This window comes from Tinamus guttatus, unplaced genomic scaffold (assembly GCF_059628265.1).
Source record: "Tinamus guttatus ecotype Peru unplaced genomic scaffold, ASM5962826v1 Tinamus_guttatus_pri_ptg000056l, whole genome shotgun sequence".
Classification (NCBI taxonomy): Eukaryota; Metazoa; Chordata; class Aves; order Tinamiformes; family Tinamidae; genus Tinamus; species Tinamus guttatus.
In genome coordinates, this window is record NW_028288590.1 from 5,238,375 (window position 1) to 5,259,139 (window position 20,765).

Sequence of the window (20,765 nt, forward strand, 5' to 3'; positions counted from 1 at the left end):
GAAATGTCAAGTTTCCAAGAAGCCTAAGTGGTTCCCAAGGTAAAGCTGCTGAACCCCATTTCCCATATACCTAGCCTGGATTGAGCTGGAGGTCATCCTCCTTGAAAATCCAACTCAGCTCCTGCCAAGAGTATGGGGATCCTTCGTGGAGGCACGCTTGGCTACTTAGTTCCATTCTAGTCATCTCACCTCACCATAAAACTCAGGCAGGACAAACGGAGGTTGCATGTCCTAGCATGTGACATCTACTTCCAGTCCAGGGGTCTTTCTCCTTAGAAGCAATCAGGAAGGAGACTAAAGCAGAGGGGAAAAAGCAAATATTCAAAACAAACAAACAAACAAACAAACAAACCAAAACCACAAGGCAGAGTGAGGAAACAGAGCAAATGCTGAGACTGGTTGAAGACACAGAGGCAGCCACTCACTCTCCTAAGGACCTTAGCTTGTAACGAAAGGCAATATCAACATTTGGCAGGAGGATACCCAGGCCCATACGACCATTGTCAAGTCTGACAGTTTTGTTTTCCGCTAGTTCTACATCAAAATGAGATAAAAGCAGGAAAAGAAACATCTTCATCTCATTCATTGCAAGGAACCTCCCTGGACACATGCTGATGCCAGAGCCAAAGGGCATTAGGAAATATTTCAGTTTTCTTCCTGCCTTGTAGAATGTGGTTTTCTTCTTGCCGTTTTCTATGTAACGATCAAACTTATACTCCTGAAAACAAAAGGGAGAGAGAGAGAGCGATATGAGTAACATGAGTTGCTTTGTTTTGCATGATGGCAGTATTTCTAAAACCCAGAAAAACACAATAAAGAGAAAGTCAAGGAGCTCACAGCTTCTTATTTTCAGCTGTTTCCCTTAGGTTTTATTAGCCCTCATTATCTTCTCTGCAACACTCCTTAAATTCACTTATTTAGCTTAGCCTTTTTACTTCAGGCTCCTTCAACTTCCACATCTCATCCACTGAATGTCTAGCCTGTATTGATTGTAATTAGGTGTTGACTGCTTTGTAGCAGGGACAATAAACCCTAGTGGAAGGACAATTTTCTTACAAAACATTATACACATGCCGTGTGGTATATACAGTGCAAGTAAGAATAACTGGCCAAATTCTGTAAATGCCAGCGAATAAATTAATGCATTGCATTTATCCTGTTCTTGCGAGGTACAGCACAATCTATCCTATAGATTGCTCAAAAAGCAGACCTGATACTTTGCAGTCAACATTCCCTTCAGTTGGAGGTGACTGCTGCTTAATTTGATATATTTGACCTTTGGATAGGTTGCTTTGGAAGCTTTGTGCAGGACAATTGCTAGTGAATGATCATTGTAAAGAATATATATATATATCTGTATATATTTCAAGTTGTGCTTGTAACTTAGATTCTATAAATCAAACATCTTGCTCATGATTTTCCAATAGCAGGATCACTGTTTAGAGGTAATTCCTGTTTTTGAATGAAGGAGATCTGGCAATCCTCACTCAGTCAACAGCAAATTAACCACTTATAAAATCCTCCTGCATGCTTTGAATAAAAATGACAGACACTTCTTGCTTATGGTCACTCATTAGCATTTGTCCTGCTTTGCATACATCTGCTATAGCACCAGCCATTTGGAGCTGGCTGGGAACAAGTCAGTCAAACAGAAACCACCTCAACTGAATAGAAAAAAAAAAAAATGAAACCCACAAATCAAGATACAAAAAAAACCCAAATCGCACACCGATACTTATCTACCCATTATATTAAAGGCTCTAAAAACCTTGCATTGAAGGTCTTGCTGTTGAGGAAAACAGTGTCAGGAGAGGTGACTTATAAGAACACATTTCACAGGGGAGTAAGCACAACAAGGGGATGTAACTTGGCGTGTTGAAGACCAGGAGCTCATTTCTCTAAACAGTAGAGTAGGTTCAGATATTTCATGAAGTGAATGGGAATATATGTGTGTTTTCACTGAGAAGTAACTTTTTTTTTTTTTTTTGAGCATCTCAGCCAAGAGGAAGCATGTCATTTTTGTTTTTCCTGGTAAGATATTATTTCCCCTTGAAGCACCACAGTAACAAATGAAAGACCAAAATACCATCTTTTCCTTAAAAAAGATTCATTTTTTTGAAATGTAAATCCTGCTGATCTAAAAAAGCTCTGCTAAATATGAACTGTAGTAGCTTAAAAAAAATGAGCTCTTCACTTCACTGGAACACTTCCAAAAGGTGCATTCCTGGTGTCTGGTGCTGCTAAGGACTTCGATATGGTACACATGCTGGACCAAACCTTATGCTTTCTTGGATTCTTCTGAGCCATCTGAGAGCTGAAATTGATTTTTTTTTAATGTGCTAAGAACTTGAAAAGCAGAAAAAATAGTATGACAGAAGAATGCAGTCAGTTATAGCAGCCATATCAAACTCATGCTTTTGTTATCAAAATTGGTAGAAGCTGGTATTTTTTTATCTAGACAGGGACTTGTCTTTAAAAAAAAACAAAACAACAAAACAAAACAACCAAACAAAACAAAAACCCCACCCCAAACACTTATTTCTGACAACAAAGGAACTTTCAAGCATGCACAGAGGTCTCTATGTAAACCAGAGGGGAAAAGGTGGGGCGAAAAAGATGGGTCGAAATGGCGGCGGGGAAGAGGTGAAAGCACTGAAGGAGGAACAGAAGGCGGAAAAGCTCTGTGTGGATGGCCTGAGTATTATGAAAATCAAGCAGTCTCATGTGATTGGTATAAACTTTCCTTTGTCACATCTTGTATTCAGCTTTATTTGGGAAAGAGCCATGTAGAGTTTCCTGCACAGATAACTTACGGTATGTGAAATGCAGAATTCACTTACTGAGCTCTGCAAATTTAGTTGGATTTAGAGGTTCACTTACCCACTTTACAGAGCGTGGACTTTTTTTTTTTAGGTTTTCAGTAGAGAAAGAGGTCACCAATATCTGCTTACACTTGTAAAATATGGTGCCAGAGCAGAACATAGCTTGAACTTAAAATTACGTACCCAGGAGAAAAGCATTGCTACAAAATTATCTCGCCAAGCTGCCTGTTTTCCCAGGAAAGTTTTCCCTAAATACATGACAAGCTCAAGACTGCACCTTTCAAAAAATTCAGTCTCCATCTCTATCTGATCCTCAGTAGTTATTGTTGAAAGAACACTGCATATTTTAAGAACCAAACAGAACAGTGATTTCCCCACTTTTCGAGAGGGCCCATGTGCTGAAATCAATGTACTCTGCAATGTGTGGATTGCTCATTCACTATCAAAAAGACAAAATATATGAACTAAAGCTGTCCTGTGAAAGCTGAGTAGAGCTGATGCTAAGCAGATATATTCAAGTAATGGAAATATGCTAATATATTCTGACAATTATTGAGTATAGGAGGAATCGGTTACCATGCTGATGCTTTTGGCCTAAGACCTAAACAAACAGATGGACTTGACAATCAATAATGTCCTCCAAAATAAAGTGTTAAGAATAATATGAGAAAAAAACTGATTTGTTATTTGCTACTTTTTAAGAGCAAAAATATTAATCAACTATTTGCCAATATATTGATTATTTTTTACAACAGTAATTTTTTCAATACCCTTGTCTTCCTTTTTGAGTGGGATACAGACAGTGGGGCCCTACTTGATGTAACTCCCATTTTTCTTCACATGTAATTTTCCAGTTTTCACACAGTGGCTATTGTGCTTATAGCTACAACTATGCTTGACTTCTACTAACTCCTACATAATCCACTTCTCCTCTCATGGACTCCAGTGGCAAGATGCTATCCAGCACCAATGAGGTATTTGAATCTAGTCTTTCCTCTGCAATCCATGTGCACATCTTTATTTATTACTGACTGAAGTAATGGCTCTAACTTGCATTTTCTATAAGCATGTAAACAAGCCCAAGGTACTTGCCAAAGCAGAATTATAGTCTGAAGTGCATTTTTGGTTCAAGTAACAAGTATTGAAATTAAGTAGGTATGGGAGACAGTTGCTTGCTTGGAGAAATAGGGATTGAGAATGATTCAGCTATACATTCTCACCGAACAAGCAGAGGTCGCATTTAATCATCCCTTTCTATACAACCTCATTTCCTATATGGTGTCCTGGACTGGGTGGGGAGAAGAATCTTGTGGTGAATACTAGGACTATCCAGTCTGCATCCAGGTGGTGAACTCCTGAAGCCGTATTAAGGCTGAGGCAGGGTGGATTAATTTTGAGCTTTTGATACTTATTAGCTTGAACTTTGGCAAAAAAATGCATGGAGATGATACAACTCAGAGCCTCAAGCCTCAGAGCTTCGCTGCGGAGCAACAGCTTTACAGCCTCAAGTTCGCAGCGCTATCCTAATTGACCAAGAAGGGGTGAATCTCTATGAAGAGAGGTGAAAAAGCATACGGCTCCAGTAAGACACTGCTATTATAGGGCTTCAGAGAGTCAATGATGCTTTGGGGACACTTAGCTAAATGGCCCACATTATTTGCTATTTAAACCACCTTCTATTATGCAGCCCTCCTTGGGTATCAAATGATCCACTGCCAAACAAAACCCACATTTAGCCTAAAGTTTATGGTAGTCAATGTGCAATTGTCAATCCCCTTGAAAGCAGTGGCAGTCAGTCTCATCACCATATTTCTCTCTTCAGGCCATGAATCCTTTGACCTATAGGGCCCTAGAAAATACAGCTGAAAGTAGGAAGATTTGTTCCACAAGAAGGAACAGCAGTGGAAAAAAAAAAAAAAAAGAAAAAAAAGAAGAAGAAAGATAAACACGCTATGAGAGAAGGCTTGGATGCTGCAATGTGCCTGCAGTGGGAAGGGTAGCACCAACTGAACGTTTACCTTCGGATCTTCATAGACCTCAGGGTCCATATGCAAAATCTGCGGGTAAAGGGCTATCCAGTCTCCTCTCCTCAGACTGACTTCCTGATCCCCTTCGAGCTTGAGCACAAAATCCTCCTGGCTGATGCGGATGTTCATGGAAGACGAGCACATCCGTAAACTCTCGTTTAGGGCACTCTCTGCGGTGAAACAAAAGCGGAAGGGGGGAAGCATCAGAAATATGGGATATGATTGGAAGTTATCCGCGGCTACAGCTGCTGAATCTCGACGGGTTTAGTAGGGCTGAAGGATAGAAAAAAAAAAAAAAAGGAAAAAAACACAAACACAACAAAACATAAAACAGACACCACGAGGAGGTAATAAACAGTCCCGCAGGGCAGGGGGCGGGCAGCTGCAATCCTGAATGCTGGGATGTAATTCTCACTGATAGTTCTGAGAAATCTTGTCAGCTGTAGGCAGTACTGAATTTTGGGTGGAAAGCCATTATTCAGGCACCACGCTGAAAACACCACAATGGAAAGACATGACTGCTTTATGCCTTTACATACATTTTTGAGGTTGCAATCAAGTACCAGTCAAAGTGTCCAAGGAGCTATTTAGCTTGCCTTTCAAAAGCTGTTGGACCTAATGGCAGGACTATATGTTAGGAAAATCATTTTGTTTGCTCTGTAGTCATTCGGAGGATTTTTTAATTTATTTATTTGGTTTTCAGTGGGCTATGTTGCCAAGTGATAATGTCTAGAATGGTCAGAGTGAATGAAAACAATTCATTATTTGCCTAGCAATTTTAGAAGAGAAAGAGACTTTTAATTGACCAACAGAAAACAAAATACAATCCTTTCAGTACCAGGGAAAGCGAGATTATTTCTATTTCCACCATCACATCCTGGAAGGCTCCAGAAGCTGAATGTCCTTGCTTTCCCAGTGGCCTTCACCTTTTGCTCCTAGCACGGCAGATTTTATGGCTAATTTCCGGCAATTTATCCTGGCAGTTTGAGGAGGAATTCCTTTGGGAATAATATGCATAATTTGCATAAATCATTCTGATAGCATGTATATCAGCATGTAGCTCCTGTCTAGGGCTGCATCTCTCACTTTGTAATCAAAACTGACTATTTTTCCACCAGCCTGTAAGGGTGCTGTTATATGTGACTTGATTCCTTCAAATCATCAGTGTGAAAACGGCCTAAAATAGGTTTCATTTTCACATAATAATCCATTTGTGCTTGTATTTATGTTTTGTGATATCGGCTAAACCTCCTCTAAGTGTTCAGCAAGGCACTGTAACCCCGGCACCAAAAGGTTAGTTTATTAGAGACAGCCACTACCCAGTGTGGATGCATCTGAAATAGATAATAACAAACGTTCTTTCACTAAAAATTAAATCTGGTGCAGCATGCATAGCAAATAAAGTGGCCCTGGATGCTTTCTTGCAGGAGGTTTTTCCTTAAGCGTGCATTTGTCTAAAGAAATGAGGCTGCGGTCAGCTTTGTGTGGCCGGCGCCGTGATTCAATGTGACGTACAGTGAGTCTGTGCATATTCTTTTGGACTGCCTTCGTTACTATAATCAGGCAGAGTCAAATCGGCTTGTTGGTGACGAAGCCAGCGAAGAACTCCGGTTCCAGAATCTGGCCTCCTCCGCCGATAGCCACAAGGCACCTGACACGATAGATTTCAACTGGCAGCGCTCTGGCAACAAAACTTTCCGCGGTACAAAGCCAGGGCCCAGCCTCGGCTCCTCGGTTGTCTCCAACCTTTGAGAAAGGAAGCCCACGTTTCCGAAATGGTAGCCAACATATGTGGCAACACCACTCGTGCAGGAAATCAAAGGAGGAAAGCCGGGGGGATGGAAGGAGAAAGGAAAAATAATTATTAAACTGCAGCTGTGAAAGAGCAGGGCCGCAGCGAGCGGCATGAGCGCTGCGGCCCCGCTGGCAGGCGCCCGCCCGGAGAGCGCGGCAGTCGGTGCCCACTCGGATCGCGAGTGACAATCGGGCAAGCATATCTTATGCACAAGTTAATCACAATAATGGAGCACAAAGTGTGGCTTAGCGGTCAGATCGTAAATGACAAATCTGCTTTACCTTCCAGGACCAGCTCTGCGCGGAAGGCGAGCTTGGCTCTCGCTCTGAGCGATCATGCCGATAATCATTAGATGACAAAAGTAATGAGTCGCATTATGATCCGCAGAGGGGAATGGAGCTGCTACGGGCTTGCAGGCGGACATTAAAAAAAAAAAATAGGCAGCCAGCTTTCCACAAGCACAAATGCTGGAGCTATACGTTGAGAAGAATGACAAGCGCACAATAAAAGTGCAGCCTTGCCTTGCAGTTGTCATAGTTCAGCAGACACCAGCCATCGCTGCTGACACACCAGCTGGGTAGCTTGGGAGGCCTTCCATGCTGCACCACGAGGTACAGTAAATTATCCGGCACGGTAGAGCAACATCTGTTTCTGTGCTAGTGCCGAACAAACAAGGCAATTTGAAGCATACCAAGGGATAACCAAGCAGCAAATGAACATGACCCTCATTTTTCCCCCCCCGCTTCTTCCACATGCGAGATGCTAAACTTCACTGTGCAAGCGCTACATAAAGAAGCCCGGCTGTTGTTTGATAAGGTGTTGTCAGAGAGATTTTACATATTTTGGAGAGAGAGAGAGAGAGAGAGAGGAAAAAAAGGGAGAGAGAGAGAGAAAAAAAAGGGATATAGTATTGTTATTCTTAGAATCCTCCCACATCTCTCTTCATTTCTCTTATACTAAAGCTAGCACTCAGCTTCCAATTCATTCTAGATTTTTTTTAAAAAAACTGTTTCAATATACTTATAAATATTCAGTCTTTAAACCCTAATTTGCTATACTTAGTTCACATGCCTTCAAGCATTTGTCTTCCAATTTCCACTGAATAAATGCGTACTAATGAGAAATAGAGCAAGCTGCTGAGGCAAAGCTGGGTGACTTGAGCCTGGCCTGCCACCAGCTTGTGATAGGCAGGCAAATTGAGTTAAAATGAAAAGTCTTGTCAGCTGAAATACAACATGGTAGCCAAACAGCAAGCTGTCAATCATCCAGCCAAAACAAGGGACTGCAGGTAATAAAAGGTCATTGTGAATCATAAGTGCATTTGGCTTTCATAGGCAAGTTAATTTTAATTAAACATGATCTCTATCTGTAAATGTTTTATAAAACTTATTGTGCATAATGGATTGTTAATTTTACTCTAACACATAGCAGGTAATAGGGTACTATAATTATTAGAGTATACAGTAGGAAAATAGCTATTGAGTATGCAAATATTTGGGGGAATCATTTAACCAGATGAATCATGGTGTGCCAACATAAATGATAATCTAAAACAAGTTTATTTGCATCTTACTAAGAACTAAATGATACTGCCCAGCCCATTCTAGGAAAATATATCATTTACTTCCAAACCAACCACAGTTTTAATGCTTACCATTTGTGTTACAATTACGTCTTTTGTATAAAGCTCTTTGGGTGTTTCTACCTTTTCATCTATATGAAACGATTTTTCAAGCTGTGTGCTTTTTGCAGGAAATATCTGGAAATCAGCAATGACCCGGAGCAAGAATACTTCACAGTCTAATTGAATGAACTAATATTAAACAAACGAACTAACTAATCACGCCTAGAATTAAACATACACTAAGCTTTATCCTTTATCCATTATAGCCATAAAACTGACAGACCATTCTCCTGTGTTTTACCATGTTAGAGCTCCACTGCGTGTCGTAATGACTAATAATATACGTTATTCCGCTCCCACAAATAAGCATGTTTTGATTTCTGGAAAAGTCTTACGCAGATGGGACAGAAAGAGTATTGCCCTAGAAATGCCATAGGGAAAAAAATAATCAGGGCCACAGTTTTGTAAGAAAAGTCAGTGTTTTTTGTGGATTGAAAGTGTATGTTTTTGTTGTTTTGTTTTTGTCTTTTTTTAATCATATACCTGTACTTCAAATTTAGAAGCAAATCAGGACATGTTGTTCCCTAGACCCTAGGAATCTGACCATAACAACAACACTGCTTCTTGAGAAAGGCTTTTTAGCAATTCCTGCTTGTTCTCCAAAGCATGAGGAATCCAAAAAAAGGCTCTCGTTAGAGTAGGCCAGAAAGAGGACGGAGAATCAGAGCATTTAAAACAGGAGAGTGAGATGACAAGGTGATAAACATACAAGAATTCCACCTGGTCTGTCTTACTCAAGAGCAGGGACACAAATTCTCGGGTTTGTACGCTCTAGGTCGGTAGAGGGGGAGCAGAAAGACTAAAGCTCATGTTCAGACATTGTGATTGGATGTGGTCTCCCAATATCTTCCTCCTTCACACGAAGCTGCCTGTGTAGATACTGCGAACTGTGGTGTGCAAGCAGTGCAAACTTGGATCCTTGTCCCTCCTATGTACTTACTCACAAAACATCCCTTTTCACTGAAGAATGAATTTAATTCCCTTATAGCACAGATTTTTTTTTCTATGTTAGCATTTTATGGGACAGCATCCAGTCCTTTATTACTTAAGTGCTAGAAGAATCAAAGCCTAGTTTCTGTTTCTGCCACATCCACTTTAACACAATTATAAAATTTAGCAAAGTGCTACAAGAATAGTGTAAGATAGAACAGGGCATTTTCCCCTCAACACATAAACATTTTTTCCCATCATACTTTAAGATTTCAGGGAGCATGAGGGATGATCCAGTTATTGATTTAAGTTGCCCACTTCGTATCATTTTGTACCAGACATTTTACTTCTATTAGTCTGCTGCCTCAATAGCCCTGGATAGAAAACACCAAATGGTCACCTTTCAAATTCTTTGTCTTACTGCCTTACTTTTAAAAAGCCAAACAACATAAACATGAGAAATGGATGTCTCAGACTCATACATGCTTTTGTTTTCCTCATACCTACATTTCTGGGGTCTTTCTGTTTTTTTTCATATCTGTCTCAAAATACAATATAAATGCTTTTGGTCTTCTTGATGTTCCCATTCCTTTGCTGGTTAATTTATTTTTATTTTTTATTATTTACAGGTGGCTATTAACTCAGATGTGAAGTCATTTTGCTTAAGTTTCTAAAAAGCACCTGAAATACTTAGAATGTCATGTTATTCTTAAGAAGCGTCCTTGCCATCAGATATCTTCTCTATATCAAAAGCATTCTTCATCAACCAGAAGAAAATATTCCTCTAAACAACTGTAAGCTGGGATGAAACCAGGTTACTAGAACCAGAGTATATGACTATAGGATAGACACAAATGCTCTAACCAAAAAAACAACAACAAACGAACAAATTCACTTTAAGATTTGAATTATAATAACTGATAACAGTTATTATTTATATCCGAAGTGTCTTGAATGTCAGTTCAGGCCATGAGCTTGCCAAACGTATAGACATGAGCTCAGTCCTAACAGGAGGCTGGTTTTATTATTGAAAATAAAATGAATTTTTCTGTCTTTATTCATCTGTTGTCTATGCTGCTAGTATTGCCTATGGATATTTTCAGATGTTCAAAGGTTAGGTACCTAACCAACAGGAATATCTATGAAATTTTTCTTCTCTCCTCACCTAGTCTAATTTTAGTATTTATTTTGCCATTGCCTGCACACTAAGAAATGAAATGAAACGATCAACCGATGCTGTGAATGTCTATGCAACTCCTGGATAAAATAACTTCTAATGGCAGCTGGCAATTTGGACCACTGATCTAGAATTGGAAGGCCAAGCTCTCACACGGAGCTCTCTATTTTAAATCATGGTAGTTTAGTGAATACTGAAAGCACATTTTCCAATCTGTAAAGCTTTGCATTCTTACATTCAGAGCCACAGGACAACTGAAGGTGTTTTGGTTTTACTAAACACAGAAAAGGAAAGAAGCTGCCTGTGAAAATAATGTAGTTATAGTTAAAATACATTATCTTACTGTAATTTCAGGAAAAGGTCTTTCTTGGCAGGACCATACAGAAGTATTTGAAATACATTAGCACTTCGGCAGATGCTCAAAATCAAACAACTTAATAGGCATCAACTTTTTTTTTTTTTTCCAAATAATTGCAAAGCTTCGATTTAGCCTTTTGCATACCTTGCATAGTTAATTACCTAGGCTTTAATGTTTACATGCAACGAGAGTATCTACAGCTATAAACTACATAATTTATAATTGATGTAAATGGGTGTTATTATGTCAATTAGGCAGCTGTGTCCTCCACCTTCCCGGTAAACAGAAATGAGTGATAAAGTGAGTTTGCAGGGAGAGGCCCTCTTTTCTTCAAAGCGGATAAAAATAAATTACCTAGGTAGACCAGGTTGTCCAATTGTTCTCTGGTGAGGTGGATGTTATACGTGGGCCCTCTCTTTTGACCTGTTGACTGCAGCAAATGGTCAATCTCGTCACGCACCGCTGCGAGAGCTTCCGGGTGCCGCAGAAGATAATACATGGCCCAGAATGTAGCTGGAATCGTGTTTCCCACCGAGGCCCACAGGAAGGCAAAATGATGTGCTGGGAGAAAATAAGTGAAAAGGAAGATTAATAGCGTTTATTACACTGATTAGATTTGCAGTGTGCTAATTAAAAGATGTTAGGACACAGACCCAGCCAAGGATCAGTGAATGCTAATGAGGACCAATAGGCTTCTGAAGTCTAATTTTCTGCTTAATGAGAATAGTTTGAAATGTAATGTCGGGGGGGTGGGGGAAATAAGGGGAGTAAATGCAGCTCAGTTATAATCTTTCTCATTATCACCATTAAGTATCTTGTTTTACCACCTCAGCACAAAAAAAAAAATCAATTATCATAGAGGGTTGTTTCAGAGTAAAACATTTTATCATTAGCCAATTAGAAAGAACATAAAAAAATTTCAAGGTCGCCATTTTGCCTTTTTATTTCAAAGGTCTATAGTAAATTATTTTATTTCAGACAAGCAATCATTCATAAGTTGCCTACCTGCTTTGTCATAATCTCCAAGCAGCTCATATTTCTCAAATATATCTCGTCTGGCTTGGACCACTTTTGACCCTCCCAGCCATTTTGTCATGTTCTGAAGTAAAAAATGATGTATAAGCTCCTTCCGAACCCTCTTGGTAGCTCCTAGCAACTCAATTGGTATGTTTGCAGCTAAATAGGGAAAGCTGGCATCAAACTTGATAAATTTGTCTCTGATTTCACTAATAACTTTGTGGCCATCTGCAGCAGGAACTCTTCCATATAGTGTTACAAAACTGGCTTCAAACATTACAGAGCAGCAGAATTTGTACATTTTTTCTGTTTCCCAATCTGTTGCTTGTGAGCATTTCCATTCAAATATATCCTGGAGATTTTTCATCATGTGGTCAGAAATGATATCCAAAGGCTTGCCTTGTAGATACTGGTAGATTCTATGCAGGTTTTCTTTAAGATCTGGGAATTTTGCTTTAGACAAGGCTGGGTAGTCAAAGGTTTTAGAAGCCATTTTATTAGCAAATTCATGGAATTCAAGTTGTTTGCTATTTCGGATGACGTAGACATACTGAAATGGGTCCATGATAAAAGTAATGTATCTACCTAAACAAACAAACAAAAAAAACAGAGACACAAGCAGTTTTATAATATGGTGATGCTTTCAGAAATAATATATATAAAAATAAATATAAAATATAAAAAAACCCTCAAATACTCCAGTGTCTATGTTACATACTAAATACACATAAAATTCCAAAAGGAAAGATCTGCAAAGCCACCTGCACTAAAAAAAAAAGAAAAAAAAAAGGAGGAAAAAAGGAAGATTAAGCAAGTTTTATTTAGCTTTGGAAAAGAGACAATATTGATTCCTTTTGTCAGATTTTACCTCTGCACATTTCTTTCTATGGCTCTTCCTCAACCAGCATGAAGCCATCCCAGCGTAGACTCATCTACTGCTTTTGACAACAGTGGGGGACCTGTAATCGTGGCACTCTGGAATAAATCATTTACTAAACCGGTATAACTCATGAAAATAAATGTGGAGTCACAGCAGTATCTGAAAACTGTATTTTTTCAATAGTGGAAAGAGAGAAACACACATATTCCACTGGGATGGAGGGGACTGATAGAGAGGGATGGGAGCAGAAGAAAGTTTCCTAGGTTGTCAGAGCAGACGGCACCGAGACCCAAGGGGCAAGGGCTGCTGGCAATGGCTTCCATGAGCCTCGTCCCAGAGCCTGCTGTAGTTGGCAGCATTTTGGGCAAGCATAGGACACCAGCTACATAAACCTCTCCTCTCGAGGAGACCTTGTTATGTCATTCACACTGCAAGCATTTGAAACCCGCCTCAGGTCTATTTTTTTTCCCTCCCCCGAAGCTCTGCTACATTTTGGTCAAAAATTGGCTTATTATCAGTAAAGTGAAGACCCCCAGATTTAATTTGGAAGCCATTGCAATGGAGTCTGCTATCATTTTTAACATGTGCCCCGCGTCGGGGCACATGCTCCCCTAGCACTATCATCCATTGTGTCTGAATGTGTTGACAATATCCTACCCTTTCTGCTGTACTTAATCCTATAACGCACTTCAGCTCTCTACACAAAGGAACTGAATTACACCAAGTTCGGGGGCTTTTAAAGTTGCCCCTGCAGGAAAAATTCTGCAGTTTCTCCCTAAGCTTTAAGTCAACTATTAACAAAGAGCATTTTGGTAAAGTACCATGAATCAAAATGTTAGTACTCCCAAAGCAAAATTAAATCTTAACTCTTTATAGATGATTCCCATGTTAAGGCTAAATTTAGAGTTCCCAATTCTGAACTTGTAGACTGGCACATTAGGGAAAAAGGATACCCATTAAAATATTCACATACTCTGTGAAATACCCTTGCTATAAACCTGAAAAAATATCAAAGCTTACAGCACTCACAGTTTAATTTTGCCTCACTAAAGGGACGAAATCTCATTTGATTTTAATGGGAACACTATATGCTTAACTGAGGACCAAATTTGGCTCTGTGACAGATGTCCTGAGATAAAGTAGTCACTACCACTAAAAATGTCAACAAGTATCCATGGTTACCATATAGTGATATTTGAATTATCATAGTTATTCCCTATTCAGACTTGTATATACTCACACTGCTCTGTGATAAATATGGGTGCATTCTGGACTTTCTTTGCAATAACCAGCTGGCATAATTTTCGCCCTGATTACATCCGCTGCAATCCCAATGAATCAGTAAGGATACACAAGGGATATATTAAGAAAGAATTCAACCCTCTTTTTTGTCAACAATGTCTGAGTTTTTTTTTTTTAAGGTACTCATAGAGTTTGCTTTACTGTAACATAAAAAAATAGACTTGATTTTTTTTTAAGAATATATATAGCATGGAATTGACATGGCAAGGAGTTAAACCTGAGATCCTCAATTCCCAGTCCTTTTTTCTGACCTTTATTTTCCTTTCTAAATCACAGAAACTGATAGGAATTTCTGGTCTCAACTTCTGCAGGATCTTTTTATGTCTTGACTAGAGTCCTCAAATTGCTCCTTATTGTAATCCTCTCCCCGCAGCTTTCACACACTTTCATGCTCTTTACTGAGGCTACCATCTTTGTGATCTAAGCTTGGAAAGAATGCCCATTGGAGCGATTTTTAATAAATAGATTTGGAGTGTTATTAACCCTAAAGATGAAAGCTGGCTCCCTAACTTTGCGTTTACAGGGTAAACATTTTAAGTTAAGATTTTTAATTAATATTAATTTAAACCATCTGTCCACCATCTGCTTATTTCTGATGCAAAATATGAGTTTCTTTGTGATCTTTAATCAGACACATAGCAAACGCACATCAATTCTTATCATTTTTTAAGTAAGAAAATGATTTCCAGCAAATGAGCTTTCAGGCATATGAACTATTTTAGTAATAATTTTTAATCAAAGCTCACTTTATGATAGCACAATCACAAACTTTGGAAAAGAAAATCTCTGACAAACATAACATTCCAGATCATGATTTTAATTATTCTCATCAGGTTCCTGTGAGTAAAAAGTAAGTATGTACCAGAATGTAATTCATTCTGTGGAAAGAATTCAGCATCCAGAGCACATCACTGGCGGTCAGCAATGTATATAAATGCCTAAAGCAAAATACTTTTGTTACTGCACTTATTAAATGCCTAAATAGTCAGAAGAGTTGGACATATATAAGCTGCCTATAATAAAGGCAGCTTGTTTCTATGCCTCCCATAGAACCTACTTTCAGGTCTCTTAATTAGGAAAAGACCAAATTAACTGCAAAAAGACCAATTAACTGCAGTCAGAAAGTTGTGCTGTACAAGTGGGAATGGTAGCCATTAGCAATCACAGTCATAGGAGGATACACATGCCCTACAATAAAAGACAAATGCAAATATTTCCTAAATATTCCAGTTGTTATTCAGCATTTTAAAATACGGCTTCCCCCCATGGCTTTCCATTGCAGCTAGTCTCGGGAACCACCTCTTCAACGTAGCCTCCTCTCAAACAAAACCAAAATCTTGCTGCTTGTGAGTCTGTATTTGACTATTGGTAAAGGTAAATTGCCAAATTAACCCCAAATTGAGGCAGATCACAAACTCTCCAAATGAAAAAAACTTTGAATATTGAAACTATTTACATAGAAACCACCAGGGACCAAACTTTCCCTGTTAGACAGTAAAAAGTCCCTCTATAAAGAAAATGCAAGAAGACATATCCATATAGAAACGTCACACTCCAAAATCAAACAGTTTAGTACAGTGAGTTGTCTATGAAACAAGTCAAAATAATAGATATATACTTGTTTCTGTAAAAATCCCCTTGATTTTTTTTTAGTATGGATACAGAGAAATTACACTTTCTTTTCCAGTCCTTCAGTTTGCATTACAACCATGCTGCAAATATCCTGATTATCTCCATTTAGCTTATATGGTCTCCTAGAAATGCAAGATTGATGTGGAAAATATGAAAATTGTCAACTTTGGTAAATCCTAGCACAGAAGCCAGTATTTGTATGATAGTAGAGAAATTACTCTAATAATGCATTCTGGATCTTTTTAATGTTAATGATGAAAGACAAGCATTTCATATGGCATATAATGATAGATGTTATTTCAGTAATGCTTGCAGCAGACTTCAGTTTTGTAAGGAGTTAATGTAAATTAGCTTTTGCCTAAGACAGAAAAATGTGATATGTTATTGTAGGTATATCATGATTTTTTTTTAATAGAATGTCTAATTATCATGATTTATTAGCTTTACTTATTAGCATCAAATGTGTTTAGCGAAAAAAGTGTAACACAGATCATTTTATTAAGAATTGCAGCTAGTTAATATCACAGGCAGTGCTGTAAAAGGCAGTATAATTCCTGGTAAAATATTAGGAGAAGGAGACAAAGTCTTATGCTGAGCAATAATAAAAAAACTATTCAAGTTCCTTAAGTTCTTACCCAGCTGGGTGCCTATATGTTGCTGGTCCTTAACAAGTAGAAAGGTTGGGTTTGGAAGTACTATCATCTCAAAAAACCCCTTTCTCTCCCCTGCTTCTTTTCCTATTCTTTTCTTTTTCTTTCTCTCTCCCTTTTTTTTTTTGTTTTTTTTTTGAAGACTATCGCATTTACGTAATCGTCCTCTTATTAGGAAGATTCTGCTGAACTGCTGACAATGATGTACAGTAGTGCTTCGCCGGCATGACGTTTGGGGAAAACGATTCTGCTGCACCACCACACAAAACCAATTAGAGAACTATTTTCTACGACAGGTCAGGAATTTACATTGTTTCTCATAGAAAGATGTGCTTTTTAATTTCTTTATTAAGATGACATCCATGTCCCTTGTAACTTTTAGGCATGACAATCATTTGCTCATCACATGGGAAAGTACAATCAGCGAAATCGCGTTACCGGTACGGGGCAATGCCAGAAACTCCAAGCTTCGTTCCGCATTTTCCAAATGAACTAGTTTGAGAACCAATAATTAGAGCAATATATATTGATAGAATTTTTTGACAAGACCTCCAGTTACTCACCAGGAGGGAAAGCAATGATAGTACATATAGAACAGGCTATGTTATGTTTGCTGCACATACAAACATCATCTTTGTCAAATCATCCATACATCAAGAATCCTGTATGTCTTGGTATTTGGAGATGACACGAGATGCTAAGCTTTTTCTCCTTTTTTTTCTTTTTCTTTTTTTTTTTTTCCTTTTTTGAGTTGTGGATGGAAAACTGTTTCTCTTTAGTGAAGTGTTTTATGGTCAATATTTTTATATTGAAATGAATATATCCAAAAGCAAATTTAAAATAGTATCTCTGATATGACAAATTCAAAAATCAAAGATTTGCCTGTATTACGCTGAAATTATACCCATAACTCACACTCCATTTGCCTCACTCTTTATCAGCGCCGGCTTCCTCAAAAAACAAAACATAGGGAGACAAGTTAATGTTAAATTTTGTTTATCATGCAAATAAATAGAAATGTACTAAACTAAATTACAGTCATAGATTGCTTAAACCTAAAAATCTCTAAGGACAGTCTTACACAAAAGAATAAAGAGGAGAAAGAAATAAATATTTGATTAAGCATATTAAGGATTATAAATTATGTCTGTATTAGCTTTATGAATGTCTTTGAATTATTATTATTAATTTGTACTCTCAACAAGCCATTACTGTGTAAAGTGAGAATGTACAATAACAATAAAAAGACTGTATTTTAGCAGAAGTTCATCTTTCAAGACAGGGAAAAAAATGAACATATCAGTTTTAAAAGGAAACATGGAATGAATAAAACAATCACATATTTAGTAACTTTTGAAAATGATCTTTCAAAGGAAAAAAACAAAAAAGTATTTCATAACAGAAAGAAAAGTTTTATTAATTAAACACTGCCATTTACTTAATTGATTTTTCGTTAAATATTAATTATATGGAAAGATAAAGCTAATGCCACTACTAAGAAATTACAGAGCACTTTTCTTTCAATCTCCTTAAAATATAGGAATAGCTAAAATTGCGATAGCCTTCCCTATAAAGCCCCAATTAATGCGGTTATAGTACTGATCACTTGATATCAGCCTGCAGAGATGGAAAAGATCCACGACATACATCTATACTAATAACAGTTTGTCCTTTTCTGAACAGAGGAAAATATTTGTTTTTAAATTGATTTTAATATCATATCATTTAAATATCATCGATTTTAATATATCATGCTACATAAAACACACATATACACTTACATACATACATCTATATATAAGGGTTTCATTCAGGATTCATGTTTCATTCTATATTTTTCTTCTATATCTAATTGAAATCATTCAAATGTGTGCATTCAAGCTAGTGTAGTAATACAGCTACATTTACATAAAGCATTAAGGTTATATCATACTTTATTATATTGCTATTTTCAGTGAGTCTGATTAGAGTAAGAGACTGGCAATAGGAAGTCAGTGTGTTCCAGTCCTGATTGTATCACTGAGTCAATGTGTCATTCATTCCCTTGTGTTCCTGTCAACCAGTTGTAAAATGTGTGAGAACATATTCGGCACTTTTTTTCTTAGTGTTTTCTAAATTTAATCTGATATTTTTCTGTGCAGTGTCAAGATGATGTTAGTTCTCCCTTCTTTAGGGAAAAAAAAACCCAAAAAAACAAAAAAGCAAAAAACACATATTTGTCATTTTATGTGCTGGCAAAATCCACACTCATACAGTACAAAACTAAGGTTTTGCCAGTATGGGTATATACCATAGCTGTATATAAATGAACATGCTGATAATTTGATATTATACATGCTTATTATGTATATAAAACATTTGAATTTAAGTCATTTTCATTGGCCGGTGCTATAAAGAAATGCTTTTAGATCAGTGAAATTCTAACCTAAACATTTGAATCGGTATTTAACTTTACTGATGGGAATATAAGAGCAACAGTAAGATAGTAAATTATTTCTCACCAGCAATATATACAGTGAAAATATCTCCAAGTTTCTTTTGCTGATCCACTAAGAATTTGAAAGCATCTTTTCTAAAAATCAAAGCATTCCCAAGGAAAGGAATCCAGCCATTTATTAGTGGGGGCTCTCCGGTCTTCCTGTTAAAAACATAAAAAATTTGGAATTAACTTTGGCATGCGAGCAACACGTACATATATCTAATTTATCTACAACACTTAGACCTATCATCTACATACATAATTCTTTCAATATATAATATCTTGTACAGAAAGTTCTTCAGATACGATGGCAGGTTAAATCTAATCACACCTCTGAGCATAGAAGGCTCTCTGTGATAATTATGAAAAATAAGGGAAGGAAATTGAAGTGCATTTAACTACAGGTCGGTCAGTTACCACCACGAAGTTTCGATCACAGAAAACCTACGTTCTATCGAAAATCTCACAGCGCAGTCCTCTCATTTTCAGTATTTTGCATGTCAAAAGAAGATGTATCAGAAGGCAATTATGACAGATTTGGGTAAATAGGACGCTGACATACTACACAAAATGATTAGCCTTACAGATAGTGTTTTAAGGTTTTCGGTTTACCAGCACAGAGAACCTACATTTTTACTTCATTATTTTTAAAATGCAGAACAATAAGGGGCAAACATTTGCCACTATGAATCTTAATCTCTTCATTTTTATAGTTTGCTAAGCCTGAAATGTGTACAAGCAGTTTACGACAAAATTCTAAATAAACGTATCTGCATCCCAACCTAAAAGAAGGAATTACTGTGCATTAGTTATGTTTATGGAATAGTACAGAATATTTTTAATAGTCCAGAAAGTTATATTTTTCTTTGAAAAGGAAAAAAAAAAAGATGCCCTATTCTCCTATTCCTAGCTGCAAGTAAATATCTGTCTTTCATGCTGGTATTTAGTTGCTCGAATCTGATTTACAACAAAGAAACATGAAGCATGCCTGCTCTAGAAGGGATTAAAACAAATATTCACGAACAACTCTGATGCTACATCCCATCTGTGAAGGTGACTTATACTACACGCAGAACAACTCATTCTGATTAAACACAAGATATTTACTAGCTTGGATCTAATCAAAGATCAAGGGATCACAAGCTTTACTACTATCATACACAGCATGGATTTTTATGTAGCTGGATTAACCCTATCATAGGCACACTCTCCCTTAAACTGCTGCAACAGAACTCCAAAAAGAAAGGTGAAGATAATAAATAGGCAGCATATAAAATTTAGCATTTTTTAAAGAAAAGTTTTTGAGCAGGAAACTGTAAGCCAGTGATTTGCTCTCCTACTTTAAAAGTTAAGTGTTTAATTAACAGATGTGGCCAAAGCAACTTGCACATTTTGATCTCTGTTTAACTGACTACTAATTGGAAAGGGTAGTTTGCCTGAAAATCATTATTTTGTCCTCTGGGAACTAGTTAATGCTCTACTACAACCCAGAAAATGCAACAGCCAGAGCATTTGCCTGTTTTTTTTTTTTTTTTTTTTTTTCTTTCGTGGGTTTTGTGGCTTTGGGGTTTGTTTTGTTTTGTTTGTTTGCTTTGTGCTATTTTTATTGTGGAGAAGGTGGAGTCCGTTTCCTTTTAATACATCTCCAAAAAATGAATGCATTCCACATCCTCTAGTGGTCAAATAATAGCACTCTTCATGCGAGCGGCACCGGGAAGTTTGTAATGGTTAATTCTGTATTAAGCGAATGCAAGAAAAGAACTAATCCAAGACTACCCGAGAAGGATCACCAACCCTGGAAGCACGGCAGCCTACTCAATAACCTCAATTATGCCCTCAAACACTGTAAGGAATCCGGATCATTTACCCATGTCTTTTTTTCCCCTCCCAGACTATTATGTCCCACCAGCGGCCTCCTTTTACTTCCTGGGCTGGACACTGCCCCACCTAAGCAGCATGGTGACAAATATTTAGATAGGCTTTTTGTCATATTCTAATTTAATGCATCTAAT

At 37.6% G+C, this 20,765-nt stretch overlaps 1 protein-coding gene across 1 annotated transcript in view; it reads right to left on the reverse strand.

The window, feature by feature from the left end:
• Nucleotides 1-358: 358 nt before the first annotated feature.
• The window catches only part of CYP7B1 (cytochrome P450 family 7 subfamily B member 1), a 114,558-nt gene continuing 94,151 nt past the window's right edge, over nucleotides 359-20,765 (reverse strand). The window contains exons 2-6 of the mRNA XM_088540143.1: nucleotides 18,776-18,912; nucleotides 11,799-12,395; nucleotides 11,148-11,354; nucleotides 4,841-5,019; nucleotides 359-718 (exon numbers count right to left, since the gene is read on the reverse strand). Of these exons, the coding sequence (XP_088396269.1) occupies nucleotides 422-718; nucleotides 4,841-5,019; nucleotides 11,148-11,354; nucleotides 11,799-12,395; nucleotides 18,776-18,912 (1,417 nt within the window). The 3' untranslated portion in view covers nucleotides 359-421. The remainder of the gene's footprint in view (nucleotides 719-4,840; nucleotides 5,020-11,147; nucleotides 11,355-11,798; nucleotides 12,396-18,775; nucleotides 18,913-20,765) is intronic.